The sequence below is a fragment of the Electrona antarctica genome (assembly GCF_951216825.1).
Source record: "Electrona antarctica genome assembly, chromosome: 16".
Classification (NCBI taxonomy): domain Eukaryota; kingdom Metazoa; phylum Chordata; class Actinopteri; order Myctophiformes; family Myctophidae; genus Electrona; species Electrona antarctica.
Window position 1 is genome coordinate 28373434 of NC_136797.1, and position 27611 is coordinate 28401044.

The following is a 27611-nucleotide window of genomic DNA, read 5'->3' on the forward strand; positions in this document are numbered from 1 at the left end:
TTCTAGGGTGAACCTCATGCCAAGCAGGTAGGGTTGCAGGCGCTCACATGCCCAGGTTACTGCTAGTGCTTCCTTCTCGATCTGAGCATAATGTTTCTCTGCATCAGACAGACCTCTGGATATGAACATAATTGGCTTCCAGTCGCCGCTCTCTGGCTGTTTCTGGACCATAACGGCTCCAAGACCGTAGGACGACGCGTCGGCTGACACGCACGTCTCTGCACTGGGTGAGTAGACAGCAAGGACTCTGGCTGAGCTGATCTCCGTCTTCAGCTTCTGAAAAGCCTCTCGCTGCGGTGCTCCCCAACACCATTCTGTCTTCTCCGACAGAAGGTCTTTCAGAGGTTGTGTGAATGATGACAGGTGAGGGAGGAACTTGCCCAGGTAATTAGCCATGCCCATCACTCTTCTGATGTCGGCAACACAGGTCGTTTCTGGCATTTCCAGAATGGCTTTAACCTTGCTTGGGTCCGGATTGACTCCCTCCGAGGTGATGCGATGTCCGAGGAACATTATGTTGCTCCTGTTGAACTCACATTTGTCCTTATTTAGCGTTAGTCCTTCAGTTCTCAGTCTCTTGAGAACTTGGTGCAACCTGCCATCATGCTCAGCCTGATCCTGACCAAACACCAATATGTCATCGGCGTGGCATACTGTTCCCTCGCAGCCCTCCAGCATCTGTGTCATACGTCGCTGGAAGTGTTCTGGAGCTGAGGAGATCCCAAACGGCAGCCTGTTGAAGCAATAGCGGCCGAATGGGGTTATGAAAGTGGTCAGGAGGGCACTGTCTTCTGTCAGGGGAATTTGCCAAAACCACGATGTGGCATCCAATTTGGTGAATACTTTTGCTCCTGTGAGCATGGCTAGTGTGTGGTCCACCGCTGGCAGGATATGTCTCTCCCGCTTGACCCACTGATTTAGGGGTGTCAAATCCACACACAGCCTCAGTTTGTCCTTCAATTTTCCTTTGGGTACAACCACTAGGCCTGCACACCATGGAGTGGGTTGAGTGACCTTAGATATCACACCCATCGCTTCCATGCGTTCCAATTCTGACCTCACTCTATCCCGCAGGGGGACTCGACGTGGGGCAGACAGAGCATGGGGTGTGGCCCCTGGTTCCAGTTCAATCTTGTATGGGTCTTTCAACTTTCCAAGCCCTTTGAACACCATGGGGTAAGTCTTTAAGATGTCTTCACCCACTTGAACTGTGTGCACTCGTTTCACAAGTGTCAAAGCCTCAATGGCTGGAAGCCCCAGCAGTGGTGTCATCAGTCTGGCCACCACGTAGACATCCTGTTCTGTTGTCTTGTTTCGTATCTCCAGTCTTCCTCTGAAGTGTCCTTGCACATCCAGGCGCTGCCTGCCCGGACCATACAGGGGTATTTTTGGCGGCTGTAATGCCCCATGCTTCTTCTTGGAGTATTGGTGGCTCGGAATAGCTGTAACTCCAGCTCCAGTGTCTATTTTGAATTCCACTGTCTCTCCATTCAGTTCCAGAGCTTCTCTCCACTCATGTTCAACATTGTCCATGTCAATTATCACCTCTCCTAGAAAGGCAATCTCTTCTCCATAGTCTGTAGACTCCTCTGTGATGTCATTGATGCCACCGGCTGAACGACATTTGCGGGCATAATGTCCTTTGCGCTTGCATTTGCGACATTCCGCCTCTTTTGCAGGGCAATCCTTCCAGGGGTGCTTTACAGCATGTCCGCATCGTCCACACCCTGTGTCTCTGCTGTTATATTCCGGCCTTTTATATTTTCCGGCTTGGCTTGTGAGCTGTATCTTTGTCCCTTTTGGCCCCTCTGTGTCTGTCGCCTTGCACCTATAGCATCCAGGTTGTGGTTGTCTGACTGTCTGTCATTTACGCTGCCACGCAGCAACGGCTGCTGCTTCTTTATTTCTTCACTCTGGCGCACCCTTGTGACCGTCTTCTGTAGTGTCAGTTCAGGGTCCATCTGTAATGACTCAGACAGTTTTGCGTCTCTGACACCAACGACAATCCTGTCCCTAATGAGTTCTTCTCTGAGATATCTAAATGCACAGTGCTCAGCTAGGCTATGGACAGCAGTTATAAATGGTTCAGCACTTTCTCCAGGCTCCTGGTAGCGCCTGTTGAACCGTGCACGCTCAAAAATAACATTCTTCTTGCTCACACAGTGTCTCTCAAAAGCTCTCTTGACGTCATCATAAGACTTTTTCTGATCCTCACTTAATGGCAGGACATGCAGTATATCTTCCGCTTCGTCCCCTAGAGTATATATCAAAGTGTTTACTTGATATTCTTGGGAATGTTTGTCTAGGCTGGATGTTATTCTGAACCTTTCAAAACGCCTTATCCATTTAGGCCATTCATTTGCATCATTAAAGTCAAACTTGCCTGGAGGAGTCAGTTGGACACTGCTTACTGGAGGCATTGCAGCTGGAGCTGCATGTGCTGCTGGTGCCACCACTTGGTCATCTCCGTTTAGCATCTTTCAGTTTCTATTTTTATTTTTCAAAAACGTTTTTTTTTTTTTTTTTGGAATGTTCGTTTTTCTGTCAAAACCTCCCGGCCGTCGTTTTCGTTCGGTTCCGACAGCCCTCTGTTCACTCACTGACTTGTTATGGCTCTCCTCTGTAGACTATGCACTGTTAGCTTAGCCCCAGTTAGCCCACAACATTAGCCTATGTTGACACTTGCCACTCGCTCCGTCCGTTCCTCTTGCAGACTTGCGGTAGCGTTCCACTTCTCACTCGGAGGCAGAAGACTTTCAGACACTTTCCTTAATGCCTACTTTATTCTGACACCATGTTATGTTATTATCCTAGTCTAATAATAACGAGGCAGAGGGTGAGGTAGTTCAGTTTACTTCAGTAGCCAGCATGACAATGACGTGACATGATACACTCTGGTGTTCTGTATATCGAGCGTTCTCATTGGCTCTTCAGTGTTAACCCTTTACACAACAGGCACCATGCTGGTCAACCAACCTATCCACATTTTGCTGTGGGATGGTGTCCCATTCCTCAACCAGGATTTGTTGCAAGTCAGCCAACGTGGTTCTGTTGGTCACCCAAGCTGATCCCACAAGTGTTCAATTGGGTTGAGGTCTGGATTCACGGCAGGACATTCCGGAGGTAGGCTACTCTGTGATGATCCTGGCTCTGGGTGGGCGTGCGTTGTCATCCTGGAGGATGGCGTTAGGTCCCAGATTCTGAAGATATGGGATTGCCACTGGCTCCAAAATCTCATCCCGATATCTCACTCCATTGAGATTTCAATGATGACAACTTCAAGTTCTGTCTTGCCTGTGAGACAGATACTGCCCTATACCATACCAAGATGTTGTACAGTAGCTGCGTATGAATCTTCCAGACGCATAGAGTTCCCTAACACTGAGTGTAAAATTAATAAAGTGTAAAAATTGCCAATATGTGTATTTTTACTGTGGGAGAGTGCAATCATCCAATCCACTGGAACAAAATATTTTGAGATGGGGGTCTGTGGCCAAATACATATCATTTTGGGGGTCCTTGACATGAAACACTTTTTCAGAACGCTGTTAGGATTTAGGTAGTCTCGCGTTACCAGACTGTTGCCTCCACGATTTCCAAACGCTTCATCATACAGTCTGGGCCAACGGAAAAGGTCTCATGAGTATCCGGATACAGCGGAAGTGGAGCCTCCTCGCCACTTCTGTTTCGTCTTTACAGTCGCACATATTTATCCTAATATAAATAGAAATCTAAGGCTATAGCTTGTTGCTTAGCAGAAAAGGAAATAAAAAAATATATTTTCGTGAATGGAAATGGCAGCTTCCGTTACTCAGCTCATGGGGGCTATAGTCCCAGACTATATAGCATTCGGAGATTGTGGAATAGTTGTCTGGCTACGCGAGACTAGGATTTAGGAGACATTTGTAGAATCACATAATCATATGTCTTAATGGGTTATATACCTGTTGTCTTCTAGCCTCTGCCTTGGAGTGTTACACATGTAACCGGACTGACACCAACCCTAACAATGACGACTGCGGCAAAGCTGTTCGCTGTTTTCTCGGCCTCATATTTGAGGTGCAATGTTTCTCAATGAAAGGTAATAATCCCACGGCTTCCCATCCACTGTACGCCTCATTTCTCACCTAAATGTTTCACATTCCTCAGCACATTTTTTGTCCTGGATCTTTCTAGACTTGAGTAAAGGTGTAGTTCACCCCAAAAATTAAGCCTTTTGTGAGATTTTCGTCACAATCCCGAGCCAATAATTTGACTCTTTGTGAGAGTCTCTTTGAAAAAGTCATGTTTTTTGGGGAATTACTCCTTTAAGGCCACCACTGCCCACAGACATTGCCATTTCATTTTAATCTGTACAAACAGTAAAGTGTGTGTGTGTGTGTGTGTGTGTGTGTGTGTGTGTGTGTGTGTGTGTGTGCGCGTGTGCGTGTGCGTGTGCGCGTGTTGTGTTCACAGAGAACGACCAGTATATCGTGAAGGGCTGCCTTCCAAAGCTACAATGTTCACTTATGAACATTGTAGCAAACATGCCAATGGAAGTGTCGACAAACATGCCAATGGAAGTGTCCTGCTGTGCGGGGGAGCTGTGCAATGCTGCCACAGCAAGCACTGCCATGAGCCTCTTGCTCCTGCTCGCCCCGGTGCTCTCTGTCGCCGCTCTGCTGTTCAGCTGAAGGGGGAGCCTCGCTGCTTCAGTTTCGGTGGTGGAAAAAAAAAGTACTTGCATGTTTTGCTTATAAGTAAATGTATCAATATTGCAATACCTGAAATGCTCCCTTACAATACAAGTATTGGCTTCAAAATGCACTAAAAGTACCAAAAGTAAAAGTAGCCTACTGATTGTGCAGAATGTCCCATTTAAAGTTTTCAAATGTATAATAATCTTTTGAAAATAGATCTACATGCTCACAAGTAACAAAAAAACAAAACAAAAACACTAGGCTACTAAATATGCATTAACGATACCACAAATGTCAATTAACTGACCTGATCAGCTGCAATGGTATGTAATTTGATCTGTTGTAATGTTTTCTTTCTTTCTTTTACTTTACTTTTATTCATCTTTACAATTTACAATTTAGGCATTTAGCAGATGCTCTTAATCCAGAGCGACTTACATTTAAGCAATAACAAAAAGCAAGGCATACATCACATAAAAGTAGTTATCATGAAACATGCGTAAGCTAAGAACGTAACAGTGGACTATCTATGTAATGAAACTATATAAACTATACATACTATACTATATTATACTATACATATGTACTATAAAGTGCTATGACTACATAAAATGCAATTCTAGTCTAGTCTTTCAAATGCTTTTCATGACGACTTGTTTAAAAGAGCTTTGTTATGTGCGATTTGTCTTGTTATGCTGTTTTCTTTCTTGTATATGCAAACGCCAAGAAGAGAGTGTCTTTGTTGTTGGCAGCTAACGGGGATTTAAAAAAATGAAGAAACCATATCATTCTATGATTCTGGCAACGGCACATATGGATTTGTGTAAAGAGAATGGGCAGTGGGACCTGACTTGACCCACAGCAGAGTGAAAATACTATATAGGCACAAATGATGAATAAATCACACGTTTCCAAATGTGGGGTATACATTTTTTGAGTCAAACCTTTAATTTCTGTCTTGTCGACCTACATTCCTACAAGCAACGTGTCACTTGTCTTTGTGACACGTTGTGAGCTTGTAGGTCTGATATTTCTATTATTGTAAGAAACATTTTGTGTGTCTGCGCATTGAACATTGAACCAATGACAATTATTTGTGAGCTTGTGACTCACTAGCCTACATCAGATCTTTTGGGATTTTTTGAGACATACAGTGCAAGATTTCCACCCGGCAGCGGCAATATAGGAGAAAAACTTTTTTTTTCCCAAAATGAGTTAATAGCACAGGCAGACTCTTCACATACTAGAGCATGTCTGAAATAAGTGTCAGAGCTGAAATCGACATGAATAAACATGTAGCTAGGTGTAATGTTAGAGACCACAGAAGTGAACCTTTCAAGCCTGTTTTCTCAACTCGCTGTTTTCTGCAAGACATTACTCTATAAGCCATATCTCCAAAACTGGTGGGCCAAACTGAACAACCAATATGTCAATTTGAAGCTATGATTCCCTGCTTTCATATGACATAAAAAGTCCAATGGCAGTCCCTCAGTCAAATTTAGTCACATATGTGTCTATAGATTGTTTTTTCTTTCCTTTTTTTTCCTTGTTTTTTTTTACCCATTTAGGACGGGAACGCATCTGTGTCACCTTGTAGCTTTTAACCACTTTAACCATTATTTTAAACTTCTGTTAAAAAATAGCAGATCTACAAGCTTGCATATCTGCTATTTTAGAAGAATCGTGAAAATGTGGAACAACACATTTTCTGATGGAGGTTGCAGCATGAAAACGTTTGAGCACCACTGACATATAGAAACATAGGTTTTTCAGAAAACTGTCAGGATTTAGAAGACATTTTGTAGAATCTGTTCTCTTCTCAGGTCTAAATGGGTAACCCATTTTGGGCGGGAACCCCTTTTGGTGTTTTAAGCATTACATTAGTTCTGCTATTTTTTTAAAACCGTGAAAATGCGGCACAAATCTTTGAAAATTGAACATATATTCTTTCAGAAGACTTTTTTTTATTTCAACGTCAGGTCTAGTTAATGAAGACGGGGTCAGATAAGGTAACAGGCAGTGGAACGTGTCCTGACATCACCCCAGCATCTGGTTATGTAAGCTGACAGTTCTCATTCTGTCCAGGCCTGTTGTTTTCCAAACGACACAAGCTCATTGGTGGAAGAAGTACGCAGATCCTTTTGTCTTTTAACCGGTGGTGGGATCAAGTAGGCTACTCAAAGTTATTAAGTCAAAGTGTCAATACTACAACATAGAAATACTCCGTTACAAGTAAAAGTCCGGAATTTAACATTCACTTGGGTAAAAGTACAAAAGTATTGGCTTCAAAATGTACTTAAAGTATACCCAAAGTAAAAGTACTGATCGTGCAGAATCATACATTTAACATTTTCAAATGTATAATCTTTTGAAAATAGCAGATCTACCAACTCACAACGTGAGCTTGTAGATCTGCAGTGAAGTGAAGTGGTTAATGTATGTTTTGCAATCATAATCAAAATCTACAAATGGTAACTAAAATGGTCAAATTATAATTTGTAGTGGAGTAAAATGTACTTAAATGTACGTATTTGTCTCTGAAGTGTATGGCGCAGAAAAAAAAGTAAAAGCATAGAAAATTGGAAATACTCCAGTGAAGTAAAGTACCTCAGTACTTGTATGAGTACGAGACGCACGTACATGTCCTTGTTTGCTTTACTCCACACAAGCTGAGAAACTGAAGGCAGATGTTTAGAAACAATTACAGGAAACTCAGCCCCGTACATTCCAACTCCCCTAGCAGCCTAAAATTGCTTCCAGTGCAGTAACGCTTTCCTGCTGTCCGGTGGAAACCTCATTATGTCCAAAAAAGAAACATTTCATTAGCAAAAAACAGAAGACGTGCAAATCCCTCAACGCGTCGCCATGCGACGGGTTTTTTGCTCTTTTTTTATTTGTACGTCTTCTATTTCTTCATGAAGAAGGGCGTTGATTTACGCCATTTGAAAATAAATAAAAAATACGTTAAAATATGGAGATAAGAGGTTTCTGCAACCCAGTGGAAAACAACATGTATGCCAATCAGGGGCGTTTTCTTCAGAACTTTTATACACACCTAAATTTCAATATTTAGAAAATAGTTGCTTGTTATAGCAACCCTTTTTAGTGATGCTCAACTTAAGTACCCCTACATTTCTTGTCAGCAGCAGCAGCACCCCTGAAAAGAATGAATGAATGAATCTATATTTTTGTCGTAAAAAAGACCCATCCCTTACGGGATTATAAAACATAAGATATATCACGTTTCCAAATGTGGGATATACATTTTTTTGATTCAAACCTTTAATTTTGTTGCCGTCTTCTCAAGAAAAAGAAACTACAGCGAAACTATACAGCGCTCGGGGGTTCTCCATGTGGCGACACAATAACAGTAACAAGCTCCATCTCAACACCCACAAAACTAAAAAGACCATTGTGGACCAGTGGAGGGAAGCAACTTGTAGCCTATTGTACTTTTCTTGACACACTTTTACTTAATAGTTTCAATGTGTTGATACTTAATTCTTCTTACAGTTGATTTAGTCGACTAAAATGTGTAATGCCTGACTTTACACTTGCATGCTGGTGTAAATCTACAAGTGAGCTTGTAGATTGTCTATTTTTCAGAGCGCAACCATACTTGTCTTTTAGTTCTACCGGATCTCTTCTCCACTAGTCTCTTCCTAACATTTTTGTCTGTTTTTTATTTGTTGACAAAATGGTCGATATATTCATTTTAGTGCATCATTAGTATTAGTTAGCATTAGCTTATAGTTTTAGACCCCAAACTATTTTGTTATCGTTGGATAAGATTTTGTTCCATAGGAGAGAACAGGCAAATGTTGATTATTTTACATTCTCTAATCGTGTACACCAAATGGACCCATAAGAGTCCATTTGGTTTCATTTAACGCTCTCAAGAGTTGAAGATATAAGGGTCAATTTGGTTACCAACTCCCTCGTTTAGCTGGGGATCACCTGGAACCCCCTCAAGGACCACTGGTGGTCTCCAGACTGGTTGAAAACCAGTCTTAGGGGAGGTGTGCATCTTTGTTGAGTCGAGTCGAGTCTTAGGATGTATAAGTCGAGGCATTTCATCATCATCATCACCTTTATTTATACTCGGAATACAGTTGAGGGCAAGCCCTCATTTTCAATGTAGCTGAGGTTTACAATACACAAAATACAGTCAAAAAACAATACATCAAACAACATTATAAATCAGGATAAATTACAAAGGAACTTTATACAGAACAACCATCAGTAAAATAGATTTTGTTTGTGTGTGTGTGTGTGTGTCTGTGTGTTGCTGAAAATGAGCACCTGTGCTCAGCTACTTCCCTGGGTAAAAAAATAAATAAATCATCAATTGAAGCAGGAGCAATCATGGTGAAAAATGTTCTGGAGCATTCCTTTGAACTGACTGAAGGATGGCAGGGAGCTCAGTTTTAAAGAGTTTTGGAGTTCATTCCACAAAGTTGGGCCATTGACAAAAAAAGCTGTCTTGCCCAACTCTGTCTGGGCCTGAGGAACCTTGAGCCTTTAAGAAATCACTAGAGCGGGTCTGATAGGTGCTATTGTTCAGTTCCATCATGGAACAAATATAGTCAGGAAGCATCCCAGCAATGGCTTTATATAAAAATAGGTGCCAATGCTTATCTCGCCTCTCAGTCAGGGAGGATAAACCTGAGTTCTCATAAAGTGCACAGTGTTTTTTTTGCGTTCCTTCCCTTTGTATTAGGCTGGCATCTAGCTCTGGTCCATAGCGTTAGAAGGACGTCTCCTTAATAACGTTATGAGACTTTAGCTCTAGCATTAGAATAATAATACACTTTATTTATATAGCACCTTACATGACAGAAATGCATCGCAAAGTGCTTTACAATGCAGAGAACAAGAAAATAATTAAAATATAGAATAAAAAAATATCATTAAAATAAACAAAAACAGAATAACGTCCAAGGCAATAGAGCAATAGCAAAGGGCATAAAACCGGCAGCAAATCAAGCAGTGTAATATGACAATAAAACAATAGCATAAAACCAGTGAGTACCTGAATAGAGCGTCGCAGTCCCGCCTCCTACCCTGACCCAGGAAATGAAACCCAATGCATTATTCTCATAGACATTTCGTAAAGTATTTATTTAAAGACGGTTACGCCGCGGACAAAGCCAACTCGAGTCGTGACAACTCATGACAACACAAACAATATTTTGGACCAAACAAATAATTACAAAGAAGAAAAAAACGGCAGGTTACAACACTTTCTTTGTTGTTTTTCTTCTTTGTAATTATTTGTTTGGTCCAAAATATTGTTTGTGTTGTCATGAGTTGTCACGACTCGAGTTGGCTTTGTCCGCGGCGTAACCGTCTTTAAATAAATACTTTACGAAATGTCTATGAGAATAATGCATTGGGTTTCATTTCCTGGGTCAGGGTAGGAGGCGGGACTGCGACGCTCTATAAGAACACTCAATTAAAAGAATAGTGAAAAGGTGAGTCTTGAGCTCTGCTTTAAAAATGTCTACAGAGGGAGCCTGTCTGAGCTGTAGCGGAAGTTTATTCCAGGCCGTTGGTGTCAGGATATGATTTTAGGACTCAGAAGCAGACGGAAACAGGTTGAAGGTTAAACAGAGTTTTAATTGTATATCAGCAGTTCACAGAAAATGAAGTCCAACAGCAAAGTCCATGAACAGAATCCACAAAAAACCCTGGCAAACAAATCCAATATCCAGCAGGCAAAAGGAAGGTCAGAATCCAGGCAGGTTGTCAAAAAGCTAAATGCAAGCAAACGGGTGGGACTGGGGGCAGAGGAGCAGAGAGCACAGGAATATAATCTGGCAGAGAACAAAGAGTCAAGCAGGGTTTAAGTAGACTGAGTGTGACAAACGAACAGAATGCAGGTGTGAGCTCCACTCTGACTGGCTGATTGGGAATGAGCAGATGAGTGGGAGTGACGGCACTGGAAGCACATAGGAAACAACTTGAAGTAGTCACACCCCCAGGCAGGCCCAGACCCAAGACTCAGACTGTATTCCTGACAGTCGGCCCGTAGAAGCAGAAGGCTGCCTCAGCATATTTCTTGGTCGCCATCTTTTTAGGCACCTCGAGCAGGCCAGCACTTGAGGACCTAAGAGGGCGGCCTGGGACATATCTAGGCAGGCAGTCGCAGAGGTAGGAAGGTGCAAGGCCGTTTAAAGCTTTATAAACAAGTAAAATAACTTTTAAATCAATCCTAGTAAAAACAACCAGGAGCCAGTGTAATGAGGCTAAAACTGGAGTAATATGCTCTCTCCGGACGTCTCCTTAATGCTATTGGACTTTCAAACCTCATAGGCTGCACAAAAGAGCAAATTATGGACCCATGCAGGCGGCACTTCCTCGGCTCTTACAGGATCTCGAGTCTCATGACGCCACGGCCTTGACCAGGTCATAAACGTAGATGAGAAAGTCATCGTCAAACTTAATGAAGTAAACGGAGGGCTTGGCTTCGACCTGGTGGATGACCATGCCCGTCCGCTTCCCTCCGTCCTCCCTGGCGTACTCCACCTGCTTGCCCACCAGGCTGTCCACCACCTCGCCTGGCTCTCGCTCAGCCGGCACACTGCCGTCACCTGCATGGAGGAGAGAGAGAGAGAGGCCAGAGGGAATGGTGATCGAGAGACGATCAGACATGTGTGTATCGTGGTGGGAAGAGGGAGTGAGAAGGAGAAAGGCAGAGATTCATGATAAGGAGATCGGAGATTGCTTGTGTGTGTGTGTGTGCGTGTGTGCGTATGCGAGCGCGTGCGTGTGTGTGAGAGAGAAAGGAATTCATGGATTCATGGACACAAAAAAGGGGTATATTTAATCACGACCCATAAAGATTGGTCCGCAACCCAGACATTGATGAATTGAGAGAGAGAGATAAAGTAGGGACCCCCCCACATACTACTTGCATACCTACATACATACATACATACTTACATACCTACGTAAATCCTCAAATAATGACCTCCATTCAATTAAAAGCCTATACGCTTCGCTGACCCTGACTTTTTACTTCCATGTATGGAACACATGATAACCGGCAGTTGGAACCGGACGGGTTCCCCGGAGGTGACCGTGGTTCTCTGGGGACCCGCGGGCCGCAAAAAAGGGTGTTTTTCTGCGCTTGTAGATCTGTGCTTTTTCACTAAAAGCGGCCATTGCAAATATAATGACGGAATTGTCATATTTACTTACAAGTACTGCGATCGGGTATGTATGTCGGTGTTGTCCACTGGCCACCATTCTTGATGACGTAGGTACGTTTGGTGATTGGCTGGGTATGTATGTATGTCGGGGTAAGAATGGTGGTCCCTTATTGGCTGTTGATGGTGACGTAACTAAGATACGTTTCAAGGTTGGTATAAGGTCAATAATGGATTTAGAACAGCAGTTGTATTAGTTAGTAGCAGTACTTGCGCGCTCTGCTTGCAAGGCGCAAGTTGGCAGCTCGACAGAGTGCATTTCTAGTTAGTCTTAGTTTAGTAGAGGGGCGGGGCTGGAACGTGAAGGTGTGGCCCGTGGAGGTGGGCTGCAGAGGCTTTGTAGCCAGTTCCACCACAAGGCTCCTGAAGGAAGTAGGGATCAGAGGTCAGGCCCAACGGAAGGCAATCAAAGAACTTTCCCCTGCGGCAGAACGGAGCAGTCACTGGCTGTGGCTGAAACGTAGAGACGCAACATGGGCTTCCAGATGACCACGTGGTGCCACCATGCGACATACACCCAGGTCTTATCAGCCTGTGGTGGGCCAACCTCGGCAGAGGGTGTCTTGTGATAAGTGGCCGAAACACCCAATGAGGTCGGGGCACACAACTGAAGATGTGTCGTACTGGTGGCACCACGGCATCATTGACAATTCCACCCCACCCCACCCCAGGTCATCTCCAATCCATTCAATTGTTGTGCTGAATATTTAGGGATCTTTAACAACCAGTCCTATTAAGAATCCTAGTCATCGTAGCTTAGTTTCTATTTACTTTGTATTTAGTTTTCGTTAGTGAAAAAAGGTAGTCAATTTACAATTACAATTTAGGCATTTAGCAGACGCTCTTAATCCAGAGCGATTTACATTAAGCAATAACAAAAAGCATGGCATACATCACATATATAAAAAGTAATTATCATGAAACATGCGTAAGCTAAGAACGTAACAGTGGAGTATCTATGTAAACTATACATACTATACTATATTATATATTATATATTATATATATATATTATGTGTACTATAAAGTGCTATGACTACAGTCTGTTTAAAGTCTGTTTAAAATACTATCTAAGTCTACATAAAGTGCTATATTTAAAATACTATCTAAGTCTACATAAAGTGCTATCTAAGGGGCTAGTGCTACGGGCCATGGTGGAGTCTGAAGAGGTGGGTTTTCAGACTACGGCGGAAGATTGGGAGTGAGGCTGCAGTTCTGATTGTGATGGGAAGTGCATTCCATAGTTTTGGAGCCAGAAGGGAGAAGAGTTTGGGACGTGTGGAGCGTTGTCCCGGTGTTTTTAGTGAAGGTACTTCCAGCTTCCCTGCGTTGGCTGATCTGAGTGCGCGGGAGGGTTTGTAGGGTACGATCATACTTGTAAGATATGGGGGAGCCATGCCTTTGGTTGCTTTGAATGCCAGCATCAGAGTTTTGTATTCTGTTCGGGCAGCGACCGGGAGCCAATGGAGGGAGCGGAGAAGGGGGGAGACGTGTGAGAATTTTGGCTGGTTGAAGACCAAGCAAGCTGCGGCATTTTGGATCAGTTGGAGGGGCTTAAGTGCACATGGCGGTAGGCCAGTAAGGAGGGAGTTACAATAGTCAAGTTTTGACAAGACTGTTGTCTGGATTAGGAGCTGGGCTGACTCCTGGGTGAAGTCGACAAACATTTTTCGGCATAGTTTTAGTCGACGAAATCAACACTGCTCCACTCACCGGAGTTGGGCATGATCCGGAGGTCTCCCTCCCTGTAGTCGTCCAGCAGCTGGTACATGTACAGCACGGGGTCCTTCTCGTAGGTGATGTAGAACCATGGGGGGGTCACGACGACAGGGGCCCTGGCCAGCACCGTGCCCCTCCACTCCTCCTTTGGTCCGTCCCGCCCCGTCTCGAACATGTGCTCCACCGCCTTGCCAATCATCGAGTCCGCCAGGTCACCGGCGGCCGCGAGCCGGGAGCTGACTGCAGAGGGATGTAATATAATGGCGTCATCTGTGAGCTGACTCAGTGGTTTTCAACCTTTTTCATATCAAGGCCCATTATTCTTTCAGCATGCATTTGAGCCACGGGCCACTATTTAGATGAGATTTAGACTTGCTGACCCAAAACTGAAGATTTCTTTTGTTATCGTTGGATATGATTTTGTCCACAATTCCATTTTCTAATTATGTATCCTTCTTGTAAATTTAAGTAATGCAGACCATGTTTAACAATTATTTAACTCTTGGTTTCATTTTACAGTAGGCTACACTCAAAAGTTAAAGACCTAATAAACATCCATTTGGTTACAAACTCTCCATCATTTAGCTGGGGACCACCTAGAACCCTCTCAAAAACCACTGGTGGTCCCCAGACCACTGGTTGAAAACAACTGCTAAACCTTTAAGGCCGTGACCCCCCTCAAAATAATCATATTTGAACTGAGGATCCCCAAAATGTTTGCTTTGTAAAAATCCAACATAGACATATGAGCTACTTCCTGTCAAGAAATTCCTTGCAGGTGATTTTTTTTCCCAAGTGTTGGAATTTGGAAGTGCTTGTTGAAGTCACTGAACGGCCCTGCGTACTACCTGTTTTGAATTTGCATGTAATGTAATGTACTAATAACGAGCGCTTCCAAACTCTGACATTTAGAAAAAAATCACACCCGTGTGAACTGAGTGGTGCAATTGCTGTTCCTTGGAGTAATCATCTGAAAGATAGAAAGATTCATGCTTTTCGTACAGCTGCAATGTTGGTGTGTTTAACGTTGGTTAATACAATCAGATAGGACTTTTCTGTTTGGATGAATGGGCTGTCAATGGCAATTTGCACCTATAGTTACCACCTTGCTGGTGTAGCATTGCGCGGAAGCGGGGCTTGAACCCGGGGCTCCTACTCGCCAGAACAACGCGCAACCCACCGTGCCAATATTGGCAGGGCTGTTGTGGGCTGGGTCTTGGCTGGGGGCTACAATCACCCCCCCCAGTCTTTGAAGCGTGTGACACAAACAACACTGTTGTTTGTGTCACAAACACTATCCTGGTGTTTTTAAAAACACTAGGATAATGTTTTTTTAAACACCAGGATAGGGTTTTTAAAAACACTAGGATAATGTTTTTTAAAACACCAGGATAGGGTTTTTAAAAACACCAGGATAGTGTTTTTAAAAACACTAGGATAATGTTTTTTAAAACACCAGGTAATGTTTTTAAAAACACTAGGATAATGTTTTTTAAAACACCAGGATAATGTTTTTAAAAACACTAGGATAATGTTTTTTAAAACACCAGGATAGGGTTTTTAAAAACACTAGGATAATGTTTTTTAAAACACCAGGATAGGGTTTTTAAAAACACTAGGTTAATGTTTTTTAAAAACACCAGAAAGAAAGAAACACAGAAAGAAAGAAACACAGAAAGAAACACAGAAAGAAAGAAACACAGAAAGACTTAAAGTCACACCCAGAGGCGTATCTACAATAAGGCGAGGGCAGGCGTCCGCCTGTCAAAATCCATTTCTGGCCTGGCCAAAATCCATACAATGAGAAAAAAAGAGGACAAAAACAAGACATGAGAACTATTAATGAACAGAGTTGGCCGTTGTGGTAGAGCGCGACCCTCAATCACCCATTGGAATGTAAATGCAAGCCTTTCAGCCTTTGTATACTACTCGTCTGGCAGGTATATCTCTTTGAAAACCTTTAGTGCTACGATTGTGCGCCGGGAGATGACAATTTACTAGTCCTACAATGTAGGACTTTCCCTGGACCTTCTAGCCGCTAGAAGGTCCAGGGAAAGGCCTACATACTCTCCAAGAGTTGGGAAAGAACATATCAAGAGAGTGGAGTGGTAGGCCCTTGGATTGACCAGTGGATGCAATGTACCCCACTTTGAGGTGTCACGTCTTAGGCCTAGATTTAGGGTAGGATTGAACCAGTCGCACTGTAGCCATACAAAGGCCTATAAGGGTTCCCAGATTGTAAAATGTTGTTCCTCCATCTTGGGAGAGTATGTAGGCCTTTCACTGGACCTCCTAGCCACTAAGTTGACCACAGGCCCACCACTTAAAGACCACATGTTAGGGTGCCCAAATCTGAAGTTAGGTGGTCAAATTACCTGAAACTGAAGCAATTCAGTAAAGGTCAACGCTTCCTCATGGGGTCATTTTAGGGCCTAGGACCTCCAGTAAAGGGTAAAATACTCTTCTCGGTTGTGGGAACAACATATCCAATGATGAGGACCCCAGGCCCAAAGATGTCCCCCTGGCAACTGTTTCAACTTTGGGTCAGCCTACATGTAAAAGTGCCCAAAGTTGAAAGAAGGTTGTCAAATGAACTGAAACTGAAGCAATGGTGTAATTATGCCCACATCTGAAGTTAGGTGGTCAAATGAACTGAAACTGAAGCAATTCAGTAAAGGTCAACGCTTCCTCATGGGGTTATTTATAGTATATAGTATATACTGTGGCTCAGGAGGTAGAGCAGGTCGTTCAATGATCCATGGGTCGGCGGTTCGAATCCCGGCTCCTCTTGTCTACATGTCGAAGTGTCCTTGGGCAAGACACTGAACCCCAAATTGCTCCCGATGTGCTGGTTGGTACCTTGCATGGCTTCCTCCGCAATCGGTGTATGAATGGGTGAATGTAATGCACAATCTATGTGAAGCGCCTTGGATAAAGGCGCTATATAAATGCACCATTTAATTTTAACCATTTAATACCGTATTACATCAACATGTGAAGTTACTAAGTTCTTGCCAAACGGCACCATTTGAGGTAATGTTCATGAGACTGTGTTGGTTTGGCATTTCTCAACTGCCCCTGTCTAGATCTCAAGCAGATCTTGCCTTTGTAACACGTTGGCAAGACGCCTAATACTTATGAGATGGAAATCGCCCACAGCACAATACACAATGGATACAAGATATTTTTAATAATTTGAGAGGATGAGATACATAATGAGGGGCTCTGTCAGGAAGTTCCATGAGGTATGGGACACTTTCTTGGCTTAGGCAGAGGGAATCACATTTCCAGACAGTCATCCCTGAATGACCCCCCGCCCGCCCCCCTTCTTTTTGTACTACGGATTGAAACGATGAACTATACAACTAAACTATCCTGACTTCAAGTGGTGAAGCTATGGTGTGGCCAAATTGTGTGTCCGTGCATGTTGTTACGTTACGTTACGTTACGTTGCGTTGCGTTGTATGCTATGCTATGTTATTGCGGCAGTAGGTCGCAGTTTACTATGAAAACCTGCATTTCCCGTCAGTTGGTCGGTTGGTTGGTCGGTCGGTCACACCTCCATATATGGTCATGCCTTGTGATATCACGCCTCCAAATATGGTCACGCCTCAGGACATCACGCCTCCATATATGAAGATCACGACACTGACCTCATCAAACACTGGATAGCCATACATGGAGAATACTGGATCATCACCTACTGTAGATCTGCATATATGGAGCCGGCCAGCAACTCTACATCTGGCCTCAAACCTCAAACCCTTAGATCTCCATATTTGGAGGTGACCTGTTCTGACATTCCATATGTTGATCCTTCCCCATGCACATGTCCTTCTCTTCAATGTCTCCCTTTTGATTGATACCTGCCCATGCAAACTCTAGACGGGCCCGCCCCAAAGTTATTAGTGCAGCTGCGCCCGGCAGCTGGCGAAAACTAGAGTAAGGCCCGAAAATTAAGGCTCAGCCCTACCTGGGACCTCATCAAACCCTGTACACTCAAGACACTGCCCCCGCTGCCACCCGTAGATCTCCATATAGAGCTGACCTGTTATGACATTCCATATGTTGATTTGACCTCATCAAACCCTGTACACTCAAGACACGCTCCATATATGGCCAGTGCACGCGAGAAACGAGAAGCGACCTCACCCTAAAGGGCGGAGGAGGTGATAACATCACAGGAATAATAGGTCTTTTTGACCTGAATTCATCTTGTGTGGTAGGTCATGCGAGTCAAAACTGTAAATTGTCTTTACCTGTAAATTGCCCTGTGCCTATACAGGTATGGGACACTTTCTTGGCTTAGGCAGAGGGAATCACATTTCCAGACAGTCATCCCTGAATGACCCCCCGCCCGCCCCCCTTCTTTTTGTACTACGGATTGAAACGATGAACTATAAAACTAAACTATCCTGACTTCAAGTGGTGAAGCTATGGTGTGGCCAAATTGTGCGTGCATGTTGTTACGTTACATTACGTTACGTTGCGTTGCGTTGCGTTGCGTTGCGTTGCGTTGTGCTATGTATGCTATGCTATGTTATTGCGGCAGTAGGTCGCAGTTTACTATGAAAACCTGCATTTCCCGTCAGTTGGTCGGTTGGTTGGTCGGTCGGTCACACCTCCATATATGGTCATGCCTTGTGACATCACGCCTCCAAATATGGTCACGCCTCAGGACATCACGCCTCCATATATGAAGATCACGACACTGACCTCATCAAACACTGGATAGCCATACATGGAGAATACTGGATCATCACCTACTGTAGATCTGCATATATGGAGCCGGCCAGCAACTCTACATCTGGCCTCAAACCTCAAACCCTTAGATCTCCATATTTGGAGGTGACCTGTTCTGACATTCCATATGTTGATCCTTCCCCATGCACATGTCCTTCTCTTCAATGTCTCCCTTTTGATTGATACCTGCCCATGCAAACTCTAGACAGCTGGCGAAAACTAGAGTAAGGCCCGAAAATTAAGGCTCAGCCCTACCTGGGACCTCATCAAACCCTGTACACTCAAGACACTGCCCCCGCTGCCACCCGTAGATCTCCATATAGAGCTGACCTGTTATGACATTCCATATGTTGATTTGACCTCATCAAACCCTGTACACTCAAGACACGCTCCATATATGGCCAGTGCACGCGAGAAACGAGAAGCGACCTCACCCTAAAGGGCGGTGGAGGTGATAACATCACAGGAATAATAGGTCTTTTTGACCTGAATTCATCTTGTGTGGTAGGTCATGCGAGTCATGCGAGTTAAAACTGTAAATTGCCTTTACCTGTAAATTGCCCTGTGCCTATACATACAGCCGGCACAGAGCCTTGCCAATGAGCCAGATACCTAATCAATTCACTAAATTGCAGTGGTGGAAAAAGTACTCAAATGTTTTTTTTACTTAAAGGGGCATTCCACTCATTTTCAACATTTTACTATGTCATTAATGTACCTTAGAGCTGTTGTGTGGAAATAATAAAAAAGTTCCCCCATTCTGTGTTTCCTAGAACTGGAGGTCTGAAAAAAATCCTTAACATGGTGAAACACATCTTGATGATGTCATCAAGATGTGTTTCACCATGTTAATGATTTTTTCCATAATTACAGTTCTAGGAAACACAAAATGGGGGGACTTTTTTATTATTTCCACACAACAGCTCTAAGGTACATTAATGACATAGTAAAATGTTGAAAATGGGTGGTTTTCCCCTTTAAGTAAAAGTATCAATACTGCAATGCAGAAATACTCTGTAACAAGTAAAAGTCCGGAATTCAAAATGCACTTGAGTAAAAGTAGAAAAGTAATGGTATTAAAATGTACCTATAAAGTACAAAATGTTAAAGGTATATTCAGTGATTGCACTTAATTCAAATATCACATTTCTTTTTTGGGGGGGATTTGTCTCCCTACTATAGAGTGTAGGGACCATATAAGCCTTATATGGGGACAGGGAGGAACTCCTTATATTATAAGGAGTTCCTCCCTGTCCCCAGTTAACCCCTGCATGGGGTCAAAAAACCGTAGGTTTCGTTTTTGGCTAGAGGGCCCAGCCTTCATCCAATCAGGATAGAGAGGGGCCTTCCTCCAGTCATGATCGAGTGGGGGCTCGCTTTGGTGCACGTGCTGTTGGATTGTTGTGTGTCCCCCCACTGTAGAACGTTCATTGTTACTTGGTGGACCAGGGGGTTGGACCGGGGGGTTTACCAAATCACCACAATCACTGAATGCTCCTTTAAAGGACTCATTGTGCAGAATGTCCCATCTCACAAGGTTTAAAATGTATACAAAATCTTTTGAAAATAGCAGATCTACAAGCTCACAACGTGACGTAGATTCAATTGCCGAAATGTATATAGGGCAGGTATATAAGTGGTTATAATACTGTTTTGTAAGAATACCCAAATACCACAAAATTGTACTTAAGTACAATTTTGTAGCTTAAGGCCCTCATTTATCAACCGTGCGTACGCCAAAATATGGGTGTACGCCAAAATTACCGCAATTTTCGGCATTTACGATTTGCGCCAAAGATTGAAAATGATCTTGTGCCAAGACAAAACTCACGTCTGGTCGGGAGCTGTCGTACGCTTTGTCCTCACCTGTTTTTTGTCGTAGAACAGCGGAGCAGCATTGTTTGACCAGCTGAGAGTCTGTCACAGGCATCGAAACATATGTATTCACTCCTAAAATCTTTATATAAAACTGTATAGGTATGTAGTATGTATGTAGGCCTATATGGGCTACATGTAAAAAAAGAAAAAGAAAAGGAAAAAAGGAATAGGCCTACATCAACGATGTGTCTGTGTCATATGAAATTGGTAGGAGATTACCAACTTTACAAGCAGTTAAAATCGCGCAATTAAAACAATGTTGCAAGTTTAGATGCTTAAGCCATTTAAACAGTGTTTTGCATGAGCGCATGCCGGTGCCCCCCCCCCCCCCTCCTGGAATAGTTAACTGGATCGAGAGTGCATGCTGCTATAGTCAAGTCTACCAACCAACGGGTAGGCTATAGTGCAATCTACAGCCATGTCTTTCTCGAGTTACATCTCATCGTTTTAAGGATAAACCCGACGTGTCGCTCGAATGCCAAATGTGCCGTGCCGGCGTGCCAGCGCAAAATTGGGGACCGCTGACCGCATCGGAGTTAGGTAGCCTATAGGCTAAACCACCCAGCCAGGCTGCCAGCCCACCAGTGCCAGTGTGCCACATGAGGCTGGTTTAGGCTGCACATTTATATAATTGTCAGTTGACAGCCCAGCCACTGCACCGACTGCGACTAGCGAGGTAATCTAAATAGATTGTCATAAACGTGCATGGTCGCGGTGTCATGAACGGACCACAGTGATAGAGACAGACAGGACAGGACAGGAGGAAAACAGCAGCGTGTGTGTGCGCCTATTTGTTATTTAATTCATTGTTCACATGTAGGTTCAGATTTTCGTTCACTAATATATTGTTGTAGGCTATATTAAATGAATAAATACTTTAATAATTTAATATAGGCTACAACTAACAACACACGGCAGGCGCGTAGCGCGGATCAAATGATTGACTGGGCAAATTAGCATGGGGGGGGGCGCATCCCCGGCCGATAGTGAAGTGTGAACTGTGAACGGTTTGGGGAACCATTTTAAAACAAAGGCGGCTTGCATGCTGTGGTTTACTAACCAGAAAGTTGCATGCACAAGGCTCAAAGTTGGGCCAGCTCTAAACTGACTGGGCCACGGCCCGTATGTGCGTGTGTGCGTGTGTGTGTGGGCAGCAAGGCAAGCGAGGCGAGAGGAGAAACAGACAGGGTAGCCTACTACAGCTACAGCTTTATTTAATTCATACAGGTGTTCGTTCTTTATTTATTTAAGATAGGCTACAACAAACCAGTTGGACTTGCAAGTTGCGTGTGTGTGTATGAGAGGGGGTGACTTTTTTATTGACTTTTTTCGTCATGTAACTATGGTTTCCAAGGTCGTACTGCAGTTGTTCATGTCGCAAAAACGAGGGCGAGGCTTGATTTCATAGGGCGTGCCAGATAGATTTCAGCCGTCACATTTATTAACGTCCGAACGAAATTAAGGAAGGATCAGCTGTCTGCGATCACTTTGTAAATGCCGACCCGACGTGGGTGTACTACGAATCCTACACTCGAATTTGGGGCAGATTTTACACTCGATTGATAAATGAGGGCCTATATCTACTTTACACCACTGCTAAACTACAGGTGCAATGGGCTTTCTATACTGTAAACACTGGCCACTAGAGGGAGATCAAGACAATGAATTAAAAACATGAACCTTCAAATTATGAAGAGCACAACTTCAATTTCTAAGCATATTTGTCTCCACCAGGCCGAAGGCATGGGGAGAGAGTATGTTTTGCACTCCGTCCGTCCGTCCGTGTGTCCGTCCGTCCGTCCGTGTGTCCGTCCGTCCGTGTGTCCGTCCGTCCGTCCGTCCGTGTGTCCGTCCGTGTGTCCGTCTGTGAACAGCTAATCTCCGGCACTGTTAACCCGGTTGATGCCACATTTTGCACACACACTCCCTGGATGCCAACAATGAACCTCTGACCCAACATTTCCAGAACGGCCTGTTATAGCGCCACCAGGAGGCCGCTTTGTGCAAAACAAGTTTTTGGACAGTACACCTACAGATTTTGTCCAAACATCACGCAAATTGGTACACAGTCTCTCTAGAGCCATTCAACCAAACGGGTCTTTCAGATTTCTCAGACTCCATCCTGATTGGCTAAGATTGGCTTCCAAAGTTCGCAGGAGTGTTCAGTTTCAAACAAAATGCTGCAAATCATGAACACATCGTGTGATTTCCGTGAAATAGCGCACGCACATTCCCACTAGGCCGAGGAAGAAATGCCACGTGAACATTTTCAACTCAGCCTCATGGTGGCGCTATAACTGGCCGAAAAGTGTTTTTACCTCCAACTGCACGGATTTGTGGATAACTTTGTATGCCAACTCCCTAGAGGCCAAGGAAAAACCTTTGCCTGGAATTTTTCACATCTGCTCTTTATAGCGCCACCAGGAGGCCGACATATGTAAAACACATTTTCTAATATTACTCCTTCAGATGTTATCCAAATTTCACGCAAATCGGTACACATGCTCTCCATAGTCATGTAATCCACCTTCATTGCCTACGATTGGCTTCTAAACTTTTCAGGAGTAGCCCGCTTGGTACCCGTTTTGTACAAATCGCCACAACTACTCAACGCAGCTTCCGATTTCGGTGAAACTGTGCATGCATATTCCCACTAGGCTGAGGAAAAAATGCCACTTGACAGTTTTCAAATCAGCCTCATGGTGGCGCTACAACAGGCCAAGCTGTGTCTCACACACACACACACACACACACACACACACACAAAACATGATTATATTACTCCTAAACATTTTGCCAAACATCACACACACTCCTATCCTCCTGGTGGAGACCTGTGCCCAGAAGGGCACTTTTTCTAGTTCACATTTCATTTCCACATGTGTCATCATGTTCTGCAGAAGAATATCTATTAAAAAAAGATTGGATTTGATCCTCGTTTTGAGTATCAGTTCATGCATATACTGGAGTTTAAATGGCTGGCCACAGAAAGGACCAGCTGCTTCCGATTGGCTTATAAGAAGCTGGGTAATTTCCTAATTGGACTGCACCATGTCCCCTTTGCATGGGGATGGGCAGGGGTTTATGTTTGAATTTATTAGTATTTTGAATAAATGCATTCTTGATATCTTATTTTCTTTTGTTAATATGAGTTAGTGACGTACAGTGTTGTAGTGGATTATGTTGTAGTAATTTGTTTAAATTATGTCATTTGTCTTCCCCCTTTGTGTCACTAGTGGTTTGATCATCCACTACATATGTTCCCCTCATGTCGCATTTTGCTTAAGCAGGAACTAGGGATGGCAATGAAGGACCGGAAAGTCTGGCGTGGCATTGTGAAATCCATGATCTCGACCGCGAAAAAAAATGATGATGATGATGATTGAAGACAAAACCACACAAGAATTCTGGTGTCTCTCTTTGCTGACCAACTCTGGTCCCCGACACACTGTTATTCATTTCAGTGGAAGTTGCTCAGTGGCGTTTTGAAGCACCCAGAAGAACGTTCTACTTCCGCATTTTTTCGAATTGGGCACCAAAATGTTATACGACCGCCCCAGCTATTTTTCTCAAAATGGGTGCGTTTGGAAAATAGCAGATCGGTTTTCAACAGCTACAGGTTTAAAATAATGGTTAAAGTGGTTAAAAGCTAAGGTGACACAGATGCGTCCTCAGGTCTAAATGGGGTAATACAAGACAAGTCAGGAGTTACCTGGTCCAGTACGGTTCCCTTCCAGATCACATGTCCTCCTCCCTCCCTCCAGACGTGTTGTATCCGACAGCCCACCATGTTTCTCGTGGGCTGAGAAGACAGGGACATGGTGATGGCCTCAAGCTCACCCAGACTACTCTTGTGTTTCCTGACAAGAGAAATGATTTAATCATTAAATTGTATGTTTCATTTGACAGGGAATATACAAAAGCTACAATGATATACGTACTGGTACTATATTAAACCCAAGGCCGAATCTACAAATGTGACCAGATTTGACTGAGAGAGGAGAAAAAATGAATTTATTAATTTTTTATCCAAAATGAGTTAATAGCACAGGCAGACTCTTCACATACTAGAGCTTCTAAATCCTACATAGTTTTCTGTATAACGTATGATGCTATATCAGTTAGTGCTCAAGCTGTTTCATATTAAGGAAGGAAAAAGATTATATGTATTTAATGGCCACTGACCATCTCAAAATATTTTCTTCCAGTGAACTCCCTACTACTGTATAGCTATTAGCTACTGTATAGCAATATGAGTTTTTCAGAAAACTCTTAGGATTTATGAGGCATTTTGAGAAACCTCTTGTATCTATCACATTCTTTCCTAAATTAACACGTCCTACTGCCTACTTGATCATACTACAGCGCCAGAGAAATGCATTTGTGCCGCGTTTCGAGCTTGTAGATCTGCTGTTTTTTTTATTTGAATCCTGAAAAGTAACAGTTTTGGACATAATAGGTTTCCACCTAGTCTTGCTTAGCCAGATAACTATTCTCCGTTCACGAAAATATATTTTAAAATATCTTTACATCTTATTTTTATTTTCCATTTCTGCTAAGCAGCAGGCTTAGGTGGTTTCTATTCAAATTAGGATACATTTGCGCGGCTGTAAAGACAAAAACGGAAGTGGGGAGGGGTCTCCACTTCCACTTTATATTTTACTCATGATGGAGCTTCTGTTGCTGTATGACGGAAGCATTTGAAAATTGCAAGAGGCAACTGTATTGTACAGAATACAACAGCTCACGAAATGTAAGCGACCTAGTCATCAATGGGAGTCTGACCCCCATACCGCCTAAGCCAATGGGAGTCTGACCCCATACTCTGAAACGCCGCCTAAGCCGAATCTGATGGGAGTCTGGGAGGAAAAAAGAAAAAGGGATGCATAACGGAGACATCGCTTGTTTCACCTGACAAATGACTATGTCATCATTTTTTCACCCTGAAATACTGTAGCCTGTCAGAAACGGTGGGCATCTAGACTCATTCACAACGTACAGCAGATGGCACCAAATATATTTCTTGGGATCCTTGACTTGTGCCTCATAATGTTTTAATAAAGTGGATGCTTTGCTTGTAAAATTTCTAGTTTTTCATGAACGGTCCACTAAAATATATTTCTGTATGATCTGCAACTACTTAGTTTGACAGTTTGATCATGTGACATCATGAGCTATGAGTGTGCCCGATAAAACGTGCATGGCCAGGACTCAGGAGGAGCAGCTGTTCATTTGAGTCGAAGCTACAAACACAGAAAAGTACAGTGGTGGAAAGGAACTAGGTACATAATACATTTACCCAAGTACTGTGCTTAAGTACAATTTTGAGAATGTTCCTTTTTTTTTTACTTTGTTGGAGTATACATTATACATAATACTTTTACTTCTACTCCACGATATCTCAGAGGCAAATGTTGTGCTTTTTACTCCTCTACAATTATTCGAAAACGTTGGTTACTAGTTATGTGTAATAGATTTTGATTATTGTTACAAAACATACATTTACCACTTCAGCCCTACTTAAAATAGCCGAACTACAAGCTTGTAGATCTGCTATTTTCAAAAGATCTTATTTTCAAAATGATAACTTGTGAAACGGGACGTTCTGCATAATGAGTACTTTTTACTTAAGTTTTGACACTATAGTACTATAGGCCTATATTATATTGTGATACCGTTATTCAAGTAAATATTGATAACCAGACTTTTACTTCAGCTTCTGCATGGCAGTGTTGATACTTTTACTTAAGTAAACAATGTGAGTAAATCTTTTTTCCACCACTGAGTAGCGGTGGTGTCTATTCTCTAGTAGCATGATCAACAGACTTACTTGTGAGGATTCTTCTTTTTCACAATGTTTGCAGAAACACCTGCATGTTCTGGGGACGAATACGCACCATCACAGTATATTAATAATTATACATTAAATATAGTGTACGCAAGCACACTCTCTTCTGTTTTACAAACATGTCAACTACGTAATACCAGTAATATTTCTCGTATGGTGGATATCGAAAGTAGCCAGATTAGCGACATCGTTTTTTTGTTTTTGTCATTGTTTCTCTGTTAATTAGTAGCTCAGCTGAGAGCTATAGCGAGTCTACTTCTCGCGGCCGTTTGTCCTTTGGGCTGGGCTCTGATGTTTGATAACATTCTTTGGGTTATAAAAATCGTTATCTTTATTGACTGAGTCATTAAATCATTGGTCGTGCGGTACAGTACAGTATGTAGTAGTACTTTATTCAGACACGTAACTGTTTATTGGTCTCGATGGTTTGCATGGGACCAAAGGTCAACACAACGCGCTCCCTCCTTGAGAGTGAAACGCTGGAAAGGATGATATACAAAACTGTTTAAGTTGATTTATAATAGTTTGTGTTAGTTTATGCGTTTTGTCATGTGTTATGTGTCAGCTTATTATCACACAGCTAAGTGTTATAGTTTTTTTTCCTGTAGACCACACTCACTCATCTGTATCAAACCAGAGTTGTCATTATTTTTAATTTTTTTTCCCCTCCCATGTGGGGTCCTTGTTCATGTCAACATTTGTGTATGTATTTGTAATGCATAAATATTAGACACCCCTCATTTACCACCCGTCCACCCACTATACCCACCCACTCTGCCCCAATGCAGAGACAATACTAGAGAAAGGAGAGGTGGGGGGGGAAATACAGAAATAAAGAAATTAAAAGAGAGAAAAAAAGAAAAGAGGAAAAGAGGGGAGGGAGGACCACCAGTGTGTGCGCAGCCACCGGTTTACACGACGCACGTACAATGCATAGGCCTATGCGTTCACCATCCCCTAGTTCAAATATCGCTCATCTCTGGGACTACCGTCAGAGTTATCTTAACACAGACAAGCCCAGTGGTGAAAAGTAACTAGGTCCATTTACTTCAGTGTTGCACATCTCAGAGGCAAATATTGTACCTGATTTGTAACTTTTATTGTAACTTTTGTTACTAGTTACTTTTTAGATTTAGATTTAGAAAACATATATTAACCACTTCAGCTTATACATTTTGTCCTTTTCCTTGGGGGTTCCATTTCAGGGCTTGTCGCAGGTTTTCTGAGGGTGTGGCCAATCCAACTCCACTTTCTCTTTCGAATTTGTAACTCACTGGGATCCTGGCTTGTTCTTTTCTATTGCTTACTTTGTCCCTCCACCAGATGTGGAGGATTCTCCTGAGGCAGGTTTTTGTAAATGTTTGCAGCCTGTGTGTTGTGAGTGTTGTTGTCCTCCAGGTCTCGGCTCCGTACAGCACTGCTGCAGCACCTGTTTCACACTGGAGTTGAAGATGCGCATTTTGGTGTTGATGCGATGTTCTTTGAGCTCCAGATCTTCCTGAGCATGTTAAACACCACTCTAGCCTTGTTGGT

The 27611-nt window shown here is 43.1% G+C and overlaps 2 protein-coding genes across 2 annotated transcripts in view; one reads left to right on the forward strand and one right to left on the reverse strand.

The window, feature by feature from the left end:
• LOC306939614 (uncharacterized protein) overlaps positions 1 to 5595 on the forward strand; it is a 42631-nt gene extending 37036 nt beyond the window's left edge. The window contains exons 5-6 of the mRNA XM_079524239.1: positions 3959 to 4081; positions 4456 to 5595. The gene's annotated coding sequence lies outside the window, so the exon portion shown is untranslated. The remainder of the gene's footprint in view (positions 1 to 3958; positions 4082 to 4455) is intronic.
• A 5468-nt stretch (positions 5596 to 11063) lies between these two features.
• On the reverse strand, positions 11064 to 27537 carry LOC306939385 (spindlin-W-like; the record flags this gene model as incomplete). Its single annotated transcript, XM_079523971.1, has 3 exons — positions 11064 to 11272; positions 13604 to 13849; positions 27492 to 27537. 3 exons carry the CDS (start codon positions 27535 to 27537, stop codon positions 11064 to 11066), a joined length of 501 nt encoding a protein of 166 aa, XP_079380097.1.
• Positions 27538 to 27611: the final 74 nt, after the last annotated feature.